We start from the raw sequence: 18654 nt of genomic DNA, 5'->3' as shown, positions 1-18654 counted from the left end.
AAGGGAAATTACTTCATATATCTGTTTAAAAAAATATATCACATTGACAAGTTGGTTAAATGTTAGTTGAAAGTAAAGTTGAAACTAAGTTAGTTCTGAGAAACGCTCTTGCATCATTTGTTTTCAAATGCAGCTTGGAAGCTAATGCATTGTAAGTGACTAAACTGTCCAAATATTTTTTAGAAGTCACTGTGAAGTCAAAATAGTGGCTGTGCTTTGTCCTAGTTCACATAGAGTTCTCATTGTACAAAGACAGAACCAAATGACCCCTTACCTGCTAAACCGGGGTGTAAAGCTGTGCGCGAGAGAAAACTGTGGCTTCTGAATCGTGGTGCATCAGCACAGTCCTGTGGTTGGTTGGCTCTGTGCTCCATGGTGGTTTGTATACAGTACAAAAAGAGAAGTGTTGACTTGTTCTTTTTTTCATCCAAATTGGGGTTAGAGCGCTTTTTATGTGTGCGAGCATGTGTGCACGTCGGAGCTTTTTGGGGTGAGAATGATAGTAACACATGGTGTCTTTAAGAAACTATGTGATTTCGACTGTATTTAGTATATCAACTACATGTTTTTAGTTTAAAATATACATAAATGTATATTTCTATGAATTAAAAGGTGAAGTGGATATTTTAGGTAATGCAGCTTTTTTACACCTTGTAGCTTTTTTGCAATTAACCGAAATTGTCCTTTTTTATCATAGTCTAATGTAGTCTCTTATTTATTAGCAATTGTTTGTCTAATAACTATTAATTATTTAGTTTTAAGTAGTTTTTAGAAGAAAAGCATGTCAATATTTCACATTTCCTTCAACTTCCATGAAAATATTTGTTGCGTGACCTACAAATGTGCTTCATATGACTCATTCAACTTGACAACATTAGGTTACGCCTACTCAAATAATTTTGAAGTCATTTTACGGGACCAGCTGCACAGTTTTCGAATTATCCAGATGGGTTTTGGTTTTATTAAAATAATTCGGTCTGGCACATCGTATGATGTCACCTATTCAAACAGCAAACTTGTGCTGTAAAGGCGCAAGTTTCTGCAGTCGTTTTATGTTACTGTGCTGCATCCTGGGGTATGTGGGAATGCGTGGGTGTTTATATGTGTGAATACAATGTCTGTCATGTGCACGTATGTTTGCTTTTGTTTCACACATGACTTTTGTGTTTGATTTTTTTTTCAGCATTCTCTGAACTATAAGCTTACACAACCTTGCAAGTGTCCATATGATTATCACAAATGCTGTCTTCGTGAATATAAAGACAGAAAGTGTTAACCATGCTTTTTTTCACACTTTGAGCTGTACAGGGGAGGATGTGGTGTGTGTATGTATATATGAGTGTGTGTGTGTGTGGACAGGGAGAGCAATAAACTAGGCCGCACACCAAGTTGCCACAGGATGTGTTTATCTAAAATTGGGCCCCTCGGCTGCGCACTACCAATGCTCAGATGTCACTTTATTTTTGACCATAAATCACTTTAAATCTTGCTCTTTTTACGCTTGATATAAAATAAACAAAAGATTGGATTATTATTTGAACAGAATTTAAATTCATGTTTCCGATGAAGATTTCTTAGCAAGAAGCCATTTTTTAGAAAACTTGTCGTGTTTTGTGTGTGTGTTTGTGTATTTTCAACTAGTCTCCTCAAATCAGACATTACAATGTCAAGAATGTCATTATTTCTCTCAATCATCGTTCATACAGTTAATACCAATGATTTCTATTATGTTTAACCGAACAACATAAATTAATGTTTATGAACAACAACTATATATAGTGAGGTCCTCGTTGTTTTTTCCTCCCTTCATTTAAACATGGAAATTAGAGAAAAGAAAACAAAAATGCACCTAAATCAAATTTGCCAAAGTCTGATAGTAGTACCAATGAAAACATATTTTGCATCTTCTAATTTAATATGTGATATTATCATCACAGCAGTTACACTAAACAGAACTTGAGCTGCTTGCACATTCGCTGGCTTGAGATGAAAATTAATAAGAAATACTTATGAAATGTACAGAAGCCTTGAAAGGCCATACATTATTCTTGTAAGAAAGTTGTGCATCATATTTCCCTGGCTAGCTGCAAACCATTTAATCAGTTTCTTTCAAACATTGTGCAGACATCTCAATTTGCTGGAAATGAGATTGACCACATGTTCAGAATCACTATAGTATCGATAACGCTGATAAAGCTGTGGTCTTCTCAAGTTATATATAAAGTCAGATTTCCTTACGTTCAGTGAAACACACAAGATGCTCAACCTGGAAATCTTCATGCAACATCAGAGGGACCGACCAAATCGCCTACTAAGAAATGTCTAAATGGTAATGTTTGTATTAAATTAGAAAATGCAATATATTTGTATATATTTTTATTATTATAAATGTTTTACGTGATTTTTGTTTTCTGTAATAAACCAGCTAAATTATTTTGGTAACACTTTACAATAAGGTTCCATTTGTTAATGTTAGTTAATGTATCATTACAGTGCTTATTAAACGTTGTTAACGTTAGTTAATAAAATATACAATTATTCATTGTTACAGTAGTTCATATTAGCTCCTCGGATCCATTAAATAATATTAACAGATGCAACTTTTGATTTTAATAATGTATTAGTACATGTTGAAATTATTTGCTTTTTCATTGTTTGTTCATTTTAACTAATGTAGTGTAATGTTAACAAATGGAGCCTTTTTTAAATGTGTTACCATTATTTTTATTATTAAGTCTCCTTTCACTTTCGCACGTGGTTAACTGGTGTTTTTAACAGGATGGAACAATCATTGCAAGCAGCGCGTTAGACAACACTCGGACAAATTTAAACACATTTGAGCAGATATGAGGGGCCAAAGAGCTGACCAACTTCAGACCAAAATAACCCTGCTTTCGCTTCAAGTGCTGAAACTGTTTTTGCCTCAGTGACCATGATATGTTGAGAGTTTTAGTCAATAGGTCGCCATTTCTGTCCTATAAGAACACGCGTAGACAACAAGCATATCTTTGAACTAAAAACTTACACTACCATTCAAGTTTGGGGTCAGTAAGATTTTTGGGTAACACTTTATTTTACAGTTACACATGTTACATGTAGTTACTGTAGTAATAACTATAAATTATGTATAATTACATGCAACTAACCCTAAACCAAACCCTCACCCTAACCCTATAGTAAGTACATGTAGTTAACTGTAAACACTCAGTACATAAATGTATAATTACACTGTAATACTGACACCTTAAATTAAAGTGTAACCAATTTCTGTTTGTTTGTTTGTTTTGAAAGAAATTAATACTTTTATTCAGAAAGGATGTCTTAAATTGTTCAAAAGCAACAGTTAAGACATTTATAATGTTACAAAAGATTTCGTTTTCAAACAAATGCTGTTCTTTTGAACTTTCTATTAATAAAAAAATCCTGAAAAAGGTAAGCTTTCATAAAAATATTAAATTGTTTTTTAAGAAGAAATGTTTCTTGAGCAGCAAATCAGCATATTTGAATGATTTCTGAAGGATCATGTGACACTTAAGACTGAGTGATGCTGAAAATTCAGCTGTCATCACATGAATACATTGTAATAATATTTCATAATATTACTGTTTTTACCTTATTTTTATCATATAAATGCAGCCTTGGTGAGCAGAAGAGACTTCGTTCAAAAACATTTAAAACATCTTGCCGACCACAAACTTTTGAATAGTAGTGTAAGTTTTGATTAAGTGCTAAAAAAAAAAAAAAAAAAAAGGTAAATGGACTCTGAAGATTATATGTAAACTGAGCCACATATGACTGTTCAAACCTCTTTGCCTGTGGTTTTCTTCTGAAATGAAACTGCATTAAAAAGATTGTCCACTGATAACAGAGAAGTGTTCTATTTCTAGTCCTCTTGTTCACCAGTTATTCACTTACTGTTGTTATGTTATCACCCGTTGGTAGGTTCGGGGGATATGGCGTTCAGGTGTAAGTTCTGTGGCCGAGGTGGACGGGACAGGCGATCTCTGCGCTCACTCAGGAGGGGCGTCGGGGGAGAGAAACCTTACCAGTGCAAACAGTGTAGCAAGAGGTTCAGCCTTAAACACCAGCTGGACACACATCTCCGAGTCCACACAGGTACATCCAACCCTATACCCATGAGCAGAGCTGCAAAGTTTGAGCTCCAGCCTGGATGTTTCTAGTGATCCTGAACACTTGAAGACTGGCTGGTTCAGGTGTGTTTAATTAGGGCTGGAGCTGAACTTTGATGGAAGGTGGCACTATAGCAGCAGGATTGGACAAACCGCATTTAGATAAAGATTTCACTTTCTGAGAAATCGAACATTGTGTTTCACTGTATCAAGATTAGATCTGTAATCTGAATCAGTGTTATTTTAGTAGCATCGAGATGATAGGTTTAGGTTTTTATTTTTGTATTTTCTGTCTTCATTTTCATACTTTTCATTTTAATTAACAATAACAGTTTATATTTAATTCATTTCAGGTTAGGGACATCATGAACATCATGTTAAAATGAAACCTTCAGCTCAGTTCTTTCTCCTCGTCTCTCTTCCAGGTGAAAAACCTTTTGAGTGTCGGCTGTGTGGCCAACGTTCTCGTGACTATTCGGCTATGATCAAGCACCTGCGCACTCACGGCGGCGCCACACCCTACCAGTGCACCCTGTGTCTGGAGTTTTGTAGCAGCCTGGCAGCCATGCAGAAACACCTGAAGAATCACCCCACGCAGGACTTCCCTCCGGACTGGAGCCTGAACAGCACATACCTGTACAACTGCCACACTTGACCATGCAAATACTGGACATTTGAGTCCAGGGGGATACATTGTGTAGATATGGAACATTTAATACAGTTTTGTTATTTTTAATACTTTTAAGAATCTATTTTGAAGTCATTTTACAAATATCATAATATATATTTAAGTTACATACAAGGGACATTTATGCCAATGATGGATGTTTTCTTTGAAGACGTCTAGTTAGGTGAACATTGCACCCACCAATTAAGATAAAGTAGAGTGTAATTTGCCAATGCTTATTTTCGCTGTGAAGTATCACAATAGCATACAAAATACATGTTTATTTATTGAGCTGGTGAAATCTGAAACATTTATCTAAGCACTCACTATGTGATCTAGTTACACACTGTATACAATCTTTTAATAAAAGCATTATGATTAAAACAGAAAGAATTTGTCGAGTTTGTGGCTTTTTTTCATGTGTCCATGTCTGGAAGTATGCAAAATATCCTAAATTAATGCATATGAATAGTAGACAGTAGGTCTGTATTTTGAATAAATACTGTATATAGTTCAGTCTTGAAGCTTTTCTGAGCAGCTGATTGTTCTCTTAAAGCTATCTATGTATTTATTTCCGTTCTGAACCAGAACAACTCAGCGTGCAGCGTGCCGTGGGATTTTTCCTAGCCCTCCTCCTTCCCCAGCACCACCTGTCTAAATCTGCTAGGGGATTCTCCCTACTTTCCTCGCAGCAGCTCACATTCTATTCACTGTATATATGTGCATGTTTCGGCAGAAGCCTTAAAAGGTTAGTTCACCCAAACATGCAAATTCTGTCATTGATTACTCATCCTCATGTCGTTCCAAACCCGTAAGACCTTTGTTAATTTTTGGAACACAAATTAAGATATTTTTAATGAAATCCGATGGCTCAGTGAGGCCTCTATTGACAGCAAGATAATTAACACTTTCAGATGCCCAGAAAGCTACTAAAGACATATTTAAAACAGTTCATGTGACTACAGTGGTTCAACCTTAATGTTATAAAGCAACTAAAATACTTTTTGTGCACCCAAAAAAACAAAATAAAGACTTTTCAACAATATCTAGTGATGGGTAATTTCAAAACACTGCTTCATGAAGCTTCGAAGCTTTACGAATCTTTTGTTTCGAATCAGTGGTTCGGAGCGCGTATCAAACTGCCAAAGTCACATGAACTATGGACATTTTGAAACACTTATGACTTAACGAAGCCTCGTTTACTGAAATCATGTGATTTAGGTGCTCCGAACCACTGATTTGAAACAAAAGATTTGTAAAGCTTCGAAGCTTCATGAAGCAGTGTTTTGAAATCACCCATCACTGGATATTGTTGAAAAGTTATTTTGTTTTGCGCACAAAAAGTATTCTCGTCGCTTCATAACATTAAGGTTGACCCACTGTAATCACATTAACTGTTCTAAATATGTTTTTAGTAGCTTTCTGGGCATCTGAAAGTGTTAAAGTTTTCTCAATCGATTTGACATATTTCTCCAAACTCGGATCACTGTTCTCAAAACAGTTAACACAGTGATCTGGACACTTTGTAATTGTCATATTATCAGATGCACTCGGTGTGTTTTTAATAGACCCCAAACTAATATATCTGCTTGATTAATAATACACACAACACAGGAAATTCAGTTTTCCTATCTGTTTACACATTTGTCATAATTGCATTATGTCATAGGGGAAATATAAAAGGGAAAGTATGCATAGAGCAAGAAAATTTGCAAGAAAAGAGGGAAATAAAGAGGTGTAAATGTAAAGGTGGTGGTGTGGGTAGAGGAAGGGATGTAATGAGAAGGAAATGAAGAGTGGAACATATAGAAGGAGATTATACTGTATATGAGGAGAGAGGAGGAAGGAAAAAAAGGAGGATTGGCGAAGAGCTGAGTACAGTGGAGGGCACTGGTGTAGTGGAAAGAGCAAGAGAAATTGTAAGAAATTGTAAGAAGACATGGACATAGTGAAAGTGGACAGCAGGGTGGAAGGGGTGGGAGGAGAGGTGGATTTCAAATGAAATCAGAATTACCCTAATTCAGTGGTATGGGGGGGTTTTGGATTCAGCACCCAAATTTTATTTTTGTTTATAAGAAATTCAAGATAAAATACTTTGGCATAAATGTTCCAACACATTTTATAAATATCTGTAGTTTTAAAGTTGTTGAGATAATTGAAAAACTTTTGCTCAGCAATTTGTATATTATCAAATCTCAGGGTGGCACAACTGCAAATATTTTACTGTCAACTGACAAGGTAATAAAGTTAAGCCTGATACTGTATTGCAACATCCAGAGGACCCAATAGATCATTGTGGCAGAGTGAAAAGGGTTGTAGATATCTCTGAAATACTGATAAAAACAGCTAATTTCATGTGTGGGTATACTGTATTTAAAAATATTTGGTTGTACCACCTGACAAAAAAAAAAAAAAAACTTAAAGGGTTAGTTCACCCAAAAATGAAAATTCTGTCATTTATTACTCACCCTCATGCTGTTCCACACCCGTAAGACCTTCGTTAATCTTTAGAACACAAATTAAGATATTTTTGTTGAAATCCGATGGCTCAGTGAGGCCTGCATAGATCCATTAATGTACTATAAACATATTTATATCAGTTCATGTGAGTACAGTGATTCAATATTTATATTATAGAGCAACAAAACTATTTTTGGTGCACCAAAAAAAACAAAATAACGACTTATATAGTGATGGCAGATTTCAAAACACTGCTTCAGGAAGCATCGGAGCATTATGAATCAGCATGTCGAATCAGTGGTTCACCAAAGTCACGTGATTTCAGCAGTTTGACGCGTGATCCGAATCATGATTCGACACGCTGATTCATTACACTCTGATGCAGTGTTTTGAAATCGGCCATCACTAAATAAGTCGTTATTTTTTATTTTTTTTTGGTGCACCAAAAAATTCTTGTTGCTTTATAATATTAATATTGCACCACTGTACTCACATGAACTCATTTAAATATGTTTTTAGTACATTTATTGATCTTGAGAGAGGAAATGTCATTACTGGCTATGGAGGCCTCACCGAGCCATCGGATTTCAACAAAAATATCTTAATTTGTGTTCTGAAGATGAACAAAGGTCTTAGGGGTGGAGCACGACATGAGGGTGAGTAATTAATGACATTATTTTCAGTTTTGGGTGAACTAACCCTTTAAACACTTTGAAATGTTATGTAACAACTGAAACTTGTTTAAACACATTGTTCATGACTCAAAAATATGCATCAGTTTTTAAATACTTTTTAAAAAATACCATTTTGAAGCTTTATTTGCTCAAAGACCCATATAACAAAACCTGTTGGAAAAACATTACAATAAACCTGTATTCTCGTTAGTGTATTTGTACATCTACAACTGAAAATGTTCTAAAATCAATAGATAATACGCCTGTAGTTTTGATGTTAGTATTTACTTTTAATAAATGTAGAAAAAAATGCAGTGCTTTATTTTGCAGTAAAGTTGAACTTTGGCTAAGGTAAGAGTGTGTTTAGATCACTGTGATAACTGTTTTGAGAGCAGGTACATTACTTTGGAGAAATTTGTCAAATTGATTGAAAAAAACTGTAATTATCTTGCTGTCAGTGCAGGCCTCACTGAGCCATCAGATTTCATCAAAAAAAATCCTAATTTGTGTTCCGAAGTTGAACAAAGGTTTTACGGGTGTGGAACGACATGAGGGTGAGTAATAAATTACAAGATTTTAATTTTTGGGTGAACTAACCCTCTAACTCATGCCAGCAGCAGTGTAGCAGATGCCAGTAGTAAACTTAGGTACATTCCATTCTTATCAATAAATGCTGTTTATATCAATTCCAAGAGTCATGATTGAAATAAATTAATAGTTTTTGCTTTCTGCACTTATAACTATTATTGTAAAGAAGATGAATTAACACAAAATTTCTATCCTTGCTGGAATTCAAATAAAAATTTCTCATTTACAACAATTATGACAGGTTTTAAAATAAAAAGCTTCTAGTAAATTATCAATAAAACTGCCGTAAGAGCAGAGGTTTTAATGGCCATTAAAGGGTTAGTTCACCCAAAAATGAAAATTCTGTCATTTATTACTCACCGTCACGTTGTTCCACACCCGTAAGACCTTTGTTCATCTTCAGAACACAAATTAAGATATTTTAGTTGAAATCCAATGGCTCCTTGAGGCCTGTATAGGGAGCAATGACATTTCCTCTCTCAAGATCCATAAAGGTACTAAAAACATATTTAAATCAGTTCATGTGAGTACAGTGGTTCAATATTAATATTATAAAGTGACGAGAATATTTTTGGTGCTCCAAAAAAACCCAAAATAATGACTTATATTGTGATGGCCGATTTCAAAACACTGCTTCAGGAAGCTTCGGGGCATAATGAATCAGTGTGACGAATCAGCGATTCGGAGCGCCAAAGTCATGTGATTTCAGCAGTTTAGCGGTTTGACACGCAATCCAAATCATGATTCGATACACTGATTCATTACGCTCTGAAGCTTCCTGAAGCAGTGTTTTGAAATCGGCCATCACTAAATAAGTCATTATTTTGTTTTTTTGGCACACCAAAAATTATTCTCGGCGCTTTATAATATTAATATTGAACCACTGTACTCACATGAACTGATTTAAATATGTTTTTAGTACCTTTATGGATCTTGAGAGAGGAAATGTCATTGCTGGCTATGGAGGCCTCACGGAGCCATCAGATTTCAACTAAAATATCTTAATTTGTGTTCCGAAGATCAACGAAGGTCTTACGGGTGTGGAACGGCATGAGGGTGAGTAATAAATGACATAATTTTCATTTTTGGGTGAACTAACCCTTTAATGGTGAAAATGCTTAATGGTGTAGTTGCGGTATCAACCAGCAGGGGCTGTAGAGCAGGTCAAATAATGCACAGAAAGAAGTTAGTCTCTCAACTGGCAAAACATTGCTGTGTGGTGGCAACGGTGGGTGGAATGTGACCTCTTTGTTGGCGACGAGAATCTTTACCATTAGAACCCCACCTTGATGATTATCATAGCTTACTGCAAATATGTACATCAAAAAATAACCAAACATTTCACCAACAATATGGAAATATTTTTCAAGTGTTAAACAATATACTGGAACAATGTTTTGTGTGTGTGTGTGTGTGTGTGTGTGCTTGTGTGTAAAATATATTTATTTATTCTGTTTAAATCAGCATAGACAAGAATTTCTAGAAAAATATTACATACTTATTTGTGGAAACTATTGGTCTCCTCCACACTATTACATTTATCCTTTTTCTTTTTTCTTTTCTTAATGTACAGTTTATAAACTTAATTTAGGTCACTATAGTCATGAGAAGGATTGTTACCAATAATTACAGTCTGCAGATTTTGGGCAGTCAGAGTTGACAGATTTCAAGAAAATCGTATATGGCACAGACTATTTTATCATTCGTACGTGATTTTTTCTTCAGAAAACTTCATAAGAATCCATTAGAATACTAGAACTTTGGGTAACATGCTATCAAGGTTGTCTCAAAATTATGAACAAATGTTCTTATCTGGTCTTTAATAATATCAAAACATTATCACAATTTTTTTTTATTTAGCCTGTACAACATGATTCATTCAGATGGTTCAGAAAACATTCAAAGACAACATTTTCATAATACTTGGAAATAATAATTCCAAAATGATAAAACAGATTCCTTAATGTTTTCATAACCAAGAAAAACGTTTTGAAGGTTCTGAGAATATTCCGAAATAACGTTTTCATAATGTAATGGGAAGCGTTAGCTAAAAGTCACGTGGTAAAATTTGGAATTCTCTCAGAAAATTCAGAGCCTACAAGTTGCAAGAGGACGTCAAACCTTTTTACTGGTCAGAATCTGGTAATTGTGGTAATTTCGACCTGGCATGAACTATAGTGGAGCGTTACAATCGCACTCATAACAACTACAAAGAATCGCATTCGTTGACTTCTGACGCTCGCTCCTCCTGGATGTTGTGGATAGGGAAAGTACATGCTCCTGGTGGTTTCACGGTGTCGTCTTCTTGGTCGTCCACACCCAATTTCCAGTTAATACTCTCTTTGAGAGATTCCTGGAGTTCTACTCCCACTTGCAAATTCTGTAGGTGGTGCGCATCTTGCGCGCTGCACGGCGGAAGAGGCACCGGATATGTTCTGTGGAACCGTCTCAGGTCGACTCGAAACGCCCCTTTCTCCAATGTCATGCACGGCTCAAAGCGGGCTCCCCATTCGATCTCAGACTCAATGTAGGACGTCTTTGCTTGGCACATCATTCCTGTCAAAACAAAGTTGTCAAACGATCTGAGAAAGCATTATGTCTTATTATAGTAACGTTAAGTTTAACCACAAGATGGCACTATATCGCAATAAATCACATCACTGGAGCTGAGTCTCCACTTCAGTAGATTAGATTTTATTTAATGTTTGAGAATCTCATGATTATTTAATTAATTTATTTTAAATCATTAAATTGTAACACTCTCATGATAATTCATCATACATCCATCCACCCAAAATTCTCATTTGCTGTAACCAGTAATTGTTGACTAAAACTACTGAAATAAAGCTGAAATAAAATATCAAGATTAGATGAAGCTTTAAAAAACAAAAATAAACAAATAAGTTGAAGTTTAAAGGAACACTCCAAGAGTTTCAATATTTTTCCTATTTAAAACTTGACTCTTCTGTTGTTACATCATGTACCAAGACCGACGGAAAATGAAAAGTTGCGATTTTCTAGGCCGTTTTTCTAGATCCTTGATTATTACGCCAGAATGAGAGTATAGTTCCTAGCCATATCGGCCTAGAAAATCACAACTTTTCATTTTCCGTCAGTCTTAGTACACGATGTAACTACAGAAGAGTCAAGTTTTAAATAGGAAAAATATTGAAACTCTTTAGTTATTTTTGAGCAAGATGCTAACGGTCTAATCAGATTCAATGAACTATGCTAAGCTATGCTAAAAGTGGTACCGCCAAACCCGGAGATCGGCTGAATGGATTTGAAAACAGTAAAACTCAACTGTTTAACTCTAGGGGAGTTGGAAATTGAGCCTATTTTCAAAAAAAAGTGGAGTGTTCCTTTAAGTAAAACTAATAAAAAGGTAACAAAATTACTAAAACTGAAATGAAAGCTTAGAAATATAAAAATAAAAGTTAATTTAAAATAGTAATACATACTCTAATAGTACATAAATACTAAAATACAAATACTACTATTTACTTTACCACTACCCAAATATGTTCTTGACAGGTTTCTGTAAGATTCACAAATGTGCTAATTGGCAATGTTTCATTTTTGTAACATTTAATTTGTTGTTCCTATACTATAGCGCTTTAATAATTTGCTTGGTTTCAAACTCCCCACTTGCTCAACTTCTCTGTGGGCTATATGTTTGTAAAGACACCTGTGGCTTCCACAATGCCCTCCAAGATGACAATAATCTCAAACTGTTGCTTCCTCAGCTGCTCCGGCCCAAGTTCCCAGAAAGGACTGCTGGAATCAATGGTGTGTTGGATGACCTGTGGCTCCACCAGAAACAGACGGTCAGAGCCGCTCTCATAGCCCAGGTCGATCTCAGACTGCTCCAGCGGGAGGAATTCCCCTTCTGACGTCTGCCGAGACTTGATGAGTTTAGCACGCACTTTGGCATCCACCATGTGGCTCTCACGCAGGTCGCCAAGTCGGAACATAAGGCAGAGACGGTCATCACGGTTGGCCACAACACAAGTCCGACTGAAAAGAAGCGTTTCGGCGCGTTTCTTGGGCCGTGAAATCTTGACGAACATGCAGCCCACCATGAGGGCATCGATCATGGATCCCACAATGCACTGTGCCATGACCAAAAACACACCTTCGTAGCAGCGTGGCGAGACTGTGCGCGCGCCATAACCAATAGTCCTCTGTGTTTCCACCGAGAAGAGCAGCGCTGACACAAATCCATCTACGTTGGGGTAGCACACGTCAGTGTCAGCAGGAACTTCAAGATCTCCACGCAGGAATGCATTTAGAGAATAAAGCCCTGCGAATATAAACCATGTGACTGCATAGCACATCATGAACACGAAGAGAAACCATCTATACTGAAGGTCCACAAATGAAGTGAAGATGTCAGCCAGGAAGCGTTCTCTCTCGGCCATGTATGCCAAGTCTACACGACACTTCCCATCTTTGGAGACGTAGCGGCACTGCTCGCGAAGCTCCGGGGGGTAAGTAGGAGTCTGCGCGCTCTCGTTCTCGATTAGCTTGTTGCGTGCTTTAGAACTGCACTCCACATCCCGTACAGGAGTGCCGAGGGCACTGCGGGATGGGGTGCTGCACAGAGGGCTAGTGCATTGGCTTGCCATGTTGGGAACGCTAAGAGCATGACGGCAGCATGGACGAACGCTCGCCTCACGTAAGGAGCAACGCCTCATCATCTCCAGCTCAGCCTCGGTGGGGGCGCAGATAGAGGTTCTCTGGTCGCGGACATACCCACGCTGTGGGCTGTATGGCAAATCTGTGGTGCTCTTGTGGCGGCGCATGGACACGCATGGTTTGGAAGCCTGGCTTGTCATGATGTCCGGCAAAGGAAGGGGATTAACACCTGTTGAATACGGTTGATTACTGCTCTGAGGGAGTATCTGGAAAAGAACATGATGACATTAATATTTTCAGTGGAAAATGTCATTGTAGCAACTTTTATTATTGTACTGGAGTTTTGAAGAATTCAGTCAAGCCTCAGAATTTTTTATATATATATACATATATATATATATATATATATATATATATATATATATACAGTACAGTCCAAAAGTTTGGAACCACTAAGATTTTTTATGTTTTTAAAAGAAGTTTCGTCTGCTCACCAAGGCTACATTTATTTAATTAAAAATACAGTAAAAAACAGTAATATTGTGAAATATTATTACAATTTAAAATAACTGTGTACTATTTAAATATATTCGTTACTCCAGTCTTCAGTGTCACATGATCCTTCAGAAATCATTCTAATATGCTGATTTGCTGCTCAATAAACATTTATGATTATTTTCAATGTTGAAAACAGTTGTGTACTTTTTTTTTCAGGATTCCTTGATGAATAGAAAGTTCAAAAGAACAGCATTTATCTGAAATATAAAGCTTCTGTAGCATTATACACTACTGTTCAAAAGTTTGGGGTCAGGTAGAATTTTTATTTTTATTTTTTTTTAAAGAAATTAAAGAAATGAATACTTTTATTCAGCAAGGATGCATTAAATCAATCAAAAGTGGCAGTAAAGACATTTATAATGTTACAAAAGATTAGATTTCAGATAAACACTGTTCTTTTGAACTTTCTATTCATCAAATAATCCTGAAAAAAAATATTGTACACAAATATTTTGTACAATTGTACACATTAAATGTTTCTTGAGCAGCAGATCAGCATATTAGAATGATTTCTGAATATCATGTGACACTGAAGACTGGAGTAACGATGCTGAAAATTCAGCTTTGCCATCACAGGAATAAATTACTTTGTGAAATATATTCAAATAGAAAAGAGTTATAAAAATAAAAATTCTTACTGACCCAAAACTTTTGAACGGTAGTGTATAATGCTACAGAAGCTAAATAAATGCTGTTCTTTTGAACTTTCTATTCATCGAGGAATCCTGAAAAAAAAGTACACAACTGTTTTCAACATTGAAAATAATCATAAATGTTTCTTGAGCAGCAAATCAGCATATTAGAATGATTTCTGAAGGATCATGTGACACTGAAGACTGGAGTAACGAATATATTTAAATAGTACACAGTTATTTTAAATTGTAATAATATTTCACAATATTACTGTTTTTTACTGTATTTTTAATTAAATAAATGTAGCCTTGGTGAGCAGACGAAACTTCTTTTAAAAACATTAAAAATCTTAGTGGTTCCAAACTTTTGGACTGTACTGTATATATTATACAAAGTTTGAATGCTGCAAAGCATGAAGAGGCTTCAACCGTGATGTGTTAACTGACATCAAAGGCTATTTATTCTCCTTAATCTTATGGCTGATTGGCAGTGTTGGGAGTAACACATTGCATGTTCTCTGACCTTGATGCTCTCTCAGTTATCTTAGTGTTAGCCTAGCCTGGTGTTTTTTCAATTGCTATTTCTAGAAAGTTCCCTCAGTGCTGCACATAGATTGCAATATTGCACTTGACTATTACGTTCTTGACCTTTTCTCGGAAAATAATGGGAGTAGTTATGTCCATCTCACAATGTGGAATCCATCTCTGCAGTCATCTCAACCATCGAATTCCAGCAGCAGGAAATAGACATATATTTTACCCACTGATTTTGTTCTCTGGCGCAAAAAAAGAAAAGAAAATTCTGTCATTATTTATATTCCAAACCTGTTTGGAACATAAATAATGACAATCTATTAACAATAATAATAATAATAATCTTTCTTTCTACAGTTTAAAAAAACGTAAATAGTTTGAAAACAAAATTGGACCCCATTGACTTTCATTTTATGAAAAAAGGATTAACACTTTACAATGCTGGTGCACTAATATTAATTCATTCTTAACTAGTGCATATTTTAATGTATGACTCATGAAGAACTAAACCATTAATTAATGATTACTGTTAATAGACATGTGCCTCAACAAGTAAAGTCATAACATAATGATACATTTGCAAATCATTAGCTAATGATTAATTAAAGCAGACAACTGGAATCTGAAGTACATGGCTTCAACTCATCGTGATAATTAACACATTAACTTACATTATTAGTTAATAAAATATGTTATTAAGGAAATAATACATCATGAAACATTTAATTAATAGCAATTAATATATTGCTTAATCTATTAATCATATAGAAACTTTATTAGTTGCTGATGCAGTAATCATTAATTAATGGTTTAGTTCTTCATTGAGTCATACATTAAAACATGATTATCTGTGCATTAGTTAAACACGAATTAATGTATATTAGTGCACCCGTATTGTAAAGTGTTACCAAAAAAGGGACATTTTTACTGAAAAATATCTTAGTTCTTTCTTTCCACAGAAGAAAGTCATGTTTGGAACAACGTGAGAGTGAGTAAATGAGTAAATGATGACAACAGCTAAAAGTGATGTTTCATTATGAGAGAGTGTTGACCCACTGTGGAAGTGTACATCTGGTGGCGTATTCCATCTCCAGGTTTGTTCAACACAACAAAGCTGGATTTAGGCTTTAGATTGTTGATTGTTGCTGGTCTGCTCCTGGCATCACCTGAGGTCCCTCTGCCATCTGTGACAGGAGCGCTTCTGTCCTGTCCACTCAGCATGATTCTGAATATGGCACTACTTTATGCTAAGGAAGTTAATCTGGTTCCAAAACCTAGCCAAAAAGAAGAGATTGTCATATGTTTCTCTATTGTATGAAATAATGTTAATGTACGTACAATTTCACTGTTTAAGTGCAATTAATTGCTAGAGAAATACTTCAATTTTACAAAATGTTTTTTTTTTTTTTTTTTTTTTTTAATAAATGTTTGTCAAATGATTTATAAAGGAAAATATATGCACTGGATGCGAACCAAGAAGGGTGGGCTCATAGGAAGCAGCCAGACAGCTCTAAGCTTCTTCATCTGCTTGATCAGCAGGATTGAGTCTTATTTCCTACCAGGAAACAGACATTAATATGCTTACATGAGCCTCCAATAACCTTTACCCTGATGACAAAGGCATACCAAAGGTTTAACTTGTGATTGCTTGCGTTTTTTAGTAGTTTTGCGGGTTTATGAACTGATAAATGCTGCTGAGGCTGCATTTTTTTTTTTTTTTTTTTTTTTTGATGATGACTGCTAAAAGGCAAAAACCTACATCAAGTAAAAATACTACCAAATTTCCACTGCAATGGTGGCACAGAAACACTTCTGAAGTGGCATTTAGGTGTCTTTACACTCAGAGGTGGGATAAATGCATTAACGCCACTGCAACTGTATACTTTGATACTACTCACTAAAAAATGTTGGGTTAATAAAATAACCCAACGTTTTTATTGTGTATAGAGGATGAGTTGGGTCACAGCCAGCATAGTTTTCTTGTTTAGCTTTTATCCAGTATTTGATCTTTACACTGAATTTTGTGCAGGCACAGAGCAACCTTAACCTGGCTGTATAAAAGATACCTTTAATCACTGCAAAAAAACAAACAAACTGTTTTGCTTAGTGTTTTTGTTTTCCATTAGAAATATCTAAAAATAAACATTTACTTTATTTTTTAGTAAAATTACTTCTGTACTTCTGTATCGTCTTGTTTTCAAAAAACGTATCAAAATTAAGCAAATTTATGCTTTAAAATATCCTCCAATGCAGTCAGACAAATCATAGGCTATTTTCCCTTTAGATGAAGTTTATTTTTCTGATCACACTGACAGACTTTTTTTCTTGTTTTAAGCTCAAAATCAATGTGATTATTCAATCAATTTGATTATTATTATTATTATTTTTTTTTTTCAGAAATCAAGACTTAAATGTACCTTGATTTAAGATTTAAAAAGAAAGACAAAAACTTGACTAAGAACTTTTGGTGCCACTTTATATTAGGTGGCCTTAACTACTATGTACTTACATTTAAATTAATAATTTGATACAATGCACTTATTGTATACATAATTTTTTTTTTTTACATTGTACTTATATTTAAAAAATTATCTGCATGTAATTACATCTGTAATTACTTTCTGTAATTACATTTATAATTAGCCTACACTGTTGACCCACTCCTTAACCCACCCTTAAACCTACCCATACCACCAAACCTGTCCTTAAACTTACCCGTATCCCACCTCAATAGCAGCAAAAGTGTTTTGCAATTCAATATGAACCCAATAAGTAGCCTACATTGTACTTTTTTATGTGGCGATAATAGTTAAGGCCACCTAATAAAGTGGAGCCGAACTTTTTTTTTTTTTTGCAGTGATCAATCAAAAACATATTCTGTGCTCCTTGACATAAAAAAAAAACAGAAAAATATGTTTGAACAATTGTCTTGTTCTGAAAAATAAAATGCAACAAAGTGTCCAAACGCGACGCCGCGATACACGATATATTTGAAAGTAACGTAACCACGGACAATTCACCACAGACAATTAAAGTAAATAAATGGGCACAAGAACGTTCAAAATGTCGACTCATTGTGAAAAAACAAGTGTATTCTATGACAAAGATTGTTTCAGTCACTCAGGATGTACTTTAATGTTTAAATTGTGTAATATTTATGAATTTTATTAGCCTAAATATCCATATATTGTGCTGCGGTGCGCTTCCCAATAGAGGCCGCACTCTCGCTCTTCTGGTTGGCTGTATTTTTCATTGATTTTGTCGCGTCTCGTTTGGACTGCTTGTCGCTACAATCTTATTGCATCGCCTTTACACGGCTCAAAAAAAAATAGAGAATTTTATGTAGGCTAACTTCTTTTTCTTATCAAAGAAAAACACACGAAGAAAGAAGTTTGTCTTACCTAAGTAGTGTGATTCCAGCAACAGCACTGGACATTGGGCAGCAGGTCTCACAAGCGAGAACTGAGAACATCCTAGATGTCTCGACTGTGGACATCAAAGTTAATCGTGATCAGCTTATCTTAATCCAGGTGTCTCAACAGACTAAAGCAGAGACAGATCAGTAATGTCATATCGCCCTTGGAATCCATATCATGAACATGATTAGCTCTCTATCAGATTATAAACTGTTTTGAGACTGAAAAACAAGATGAAAATATGATATAAGCAAAATCATTTAATGTTAATATGCTAAGAGAAAAAAATAAATCTTGTATAAAGATATTTTTAGACATTGATTTACAAGGAAGGTGATTTCCATTGCTTTATAAGTT

The 18654-nt window shown here is 35.3% G+C and overlaps 2 protein-coding genes across 5 annotated transcripts in view; one reads left to right on the top strand and one right to left on the bottom strand.

Moving 5' to 3' along the window:
• Positions 1–5187, top strand: part of zbtb32 (zinc finger and BTB domain containing 32) — a 32387-nt gene extending 27200 nt beyond the window's left edge. For all 3 annotated transcript variants that reach the window (XM_048161467.1, XM_048161465.1, XM_048161466.1), the window contains 2 exons: positions 3943–4116; positions 4556–5187. In XM_048161467.1, the coding sequence (XP_048017424.1) occupies positions 3943–4116; positions 4556–4785 (404 nt within the window). In that variant the 3' untranslated portion in view covers positions 4786–5187. The remainder of the gene's footprint in view (positions 1–3942; positions 4117–4555) is intronic.
• A 4389-nt stretch (positions 5188–9576) lies between these two features.
• On the bottom strand, positions 9577–18633 carry LOC125249190 (G protein-activated inward rectifier potassium channel 3-like). Of its 2 annotated transcripts, none has more exons than XM_048161423.1 (4): positions 15938–16072; positions 14996–15123; positions 12208–13423; positions 9577–11075 (listed from the first exon to the last, which is right to left on the bottom strand). In XM_048161423.1, the coding sequence occupies exons 2-4, from the start codon at positions 15029–15031 to the stop codon at positions 10726–10728; spliced, it is 1602 nt and encodes a 533-aa protein (XP_048017380.1). In that variant the 5' UTR covers positions 15032–15123; positions 15938–16072; the 3' UTR covers positions 9577–10725. The 2 variants fall into 2 exon arrangements, with proteins under 2 accessions (XP_048017380.1, XP_048017379.1); XM_048161422.1 differs by lacking the exon at positions 14996–15123 and adding an exon at positions 18283–18633 and having other exon boundaries at positions 9579–11075; positions 15938–16155.
• Positions 18634–18654: the final 21 nt, after the last annotated feature.

This window comes from Megalobrama amblycephala, linkage group LG16 (genome assembly GCF_018812025.1).
Source record: "Megalobrama amblycephala isolate DHTTF-2021 linkage group LG16, ASM1881202v1, whole genome shotgun sequence".
Lineage (NCBI taxonomy): Eukaryota > Metazoa > Chordata > Actinopteri > Cypriniformes > Xenocyprididae > Megalobrama > Megalobrama amblycephala.
The sequence above is the reverse complement of the archived record's forward strand: the minus strand, read 5'-3'. Positions and strand labels throughout refer to the sequence as shown.

Excerpts from the sequence above, each read along its gene's own strand:
- LOC125249190 (XM_048161422.1), bottom strand. The coding sequence starts at position 16,102 with ATGCTGAGTGGACAGGACAGAAGCGCTCCTGTCACAGATGGCAGAGGG. Across the intron at positions 13,424-15,937 it reads ACCAGATGTACACTTCCACA|ATACTCCCTCAGAGCAGTAA; the intron begins GTGGGTCAACAC and ends GTTCTTTTCCAG. Across the intron at positions 11,076-12,207 it reads GGGCATTGTGGAAGCCACAG|GAATGATGTGCCAAGCAAAG; the intron begins GTGTCTTTACAA and ends TTGTTTTGACAG.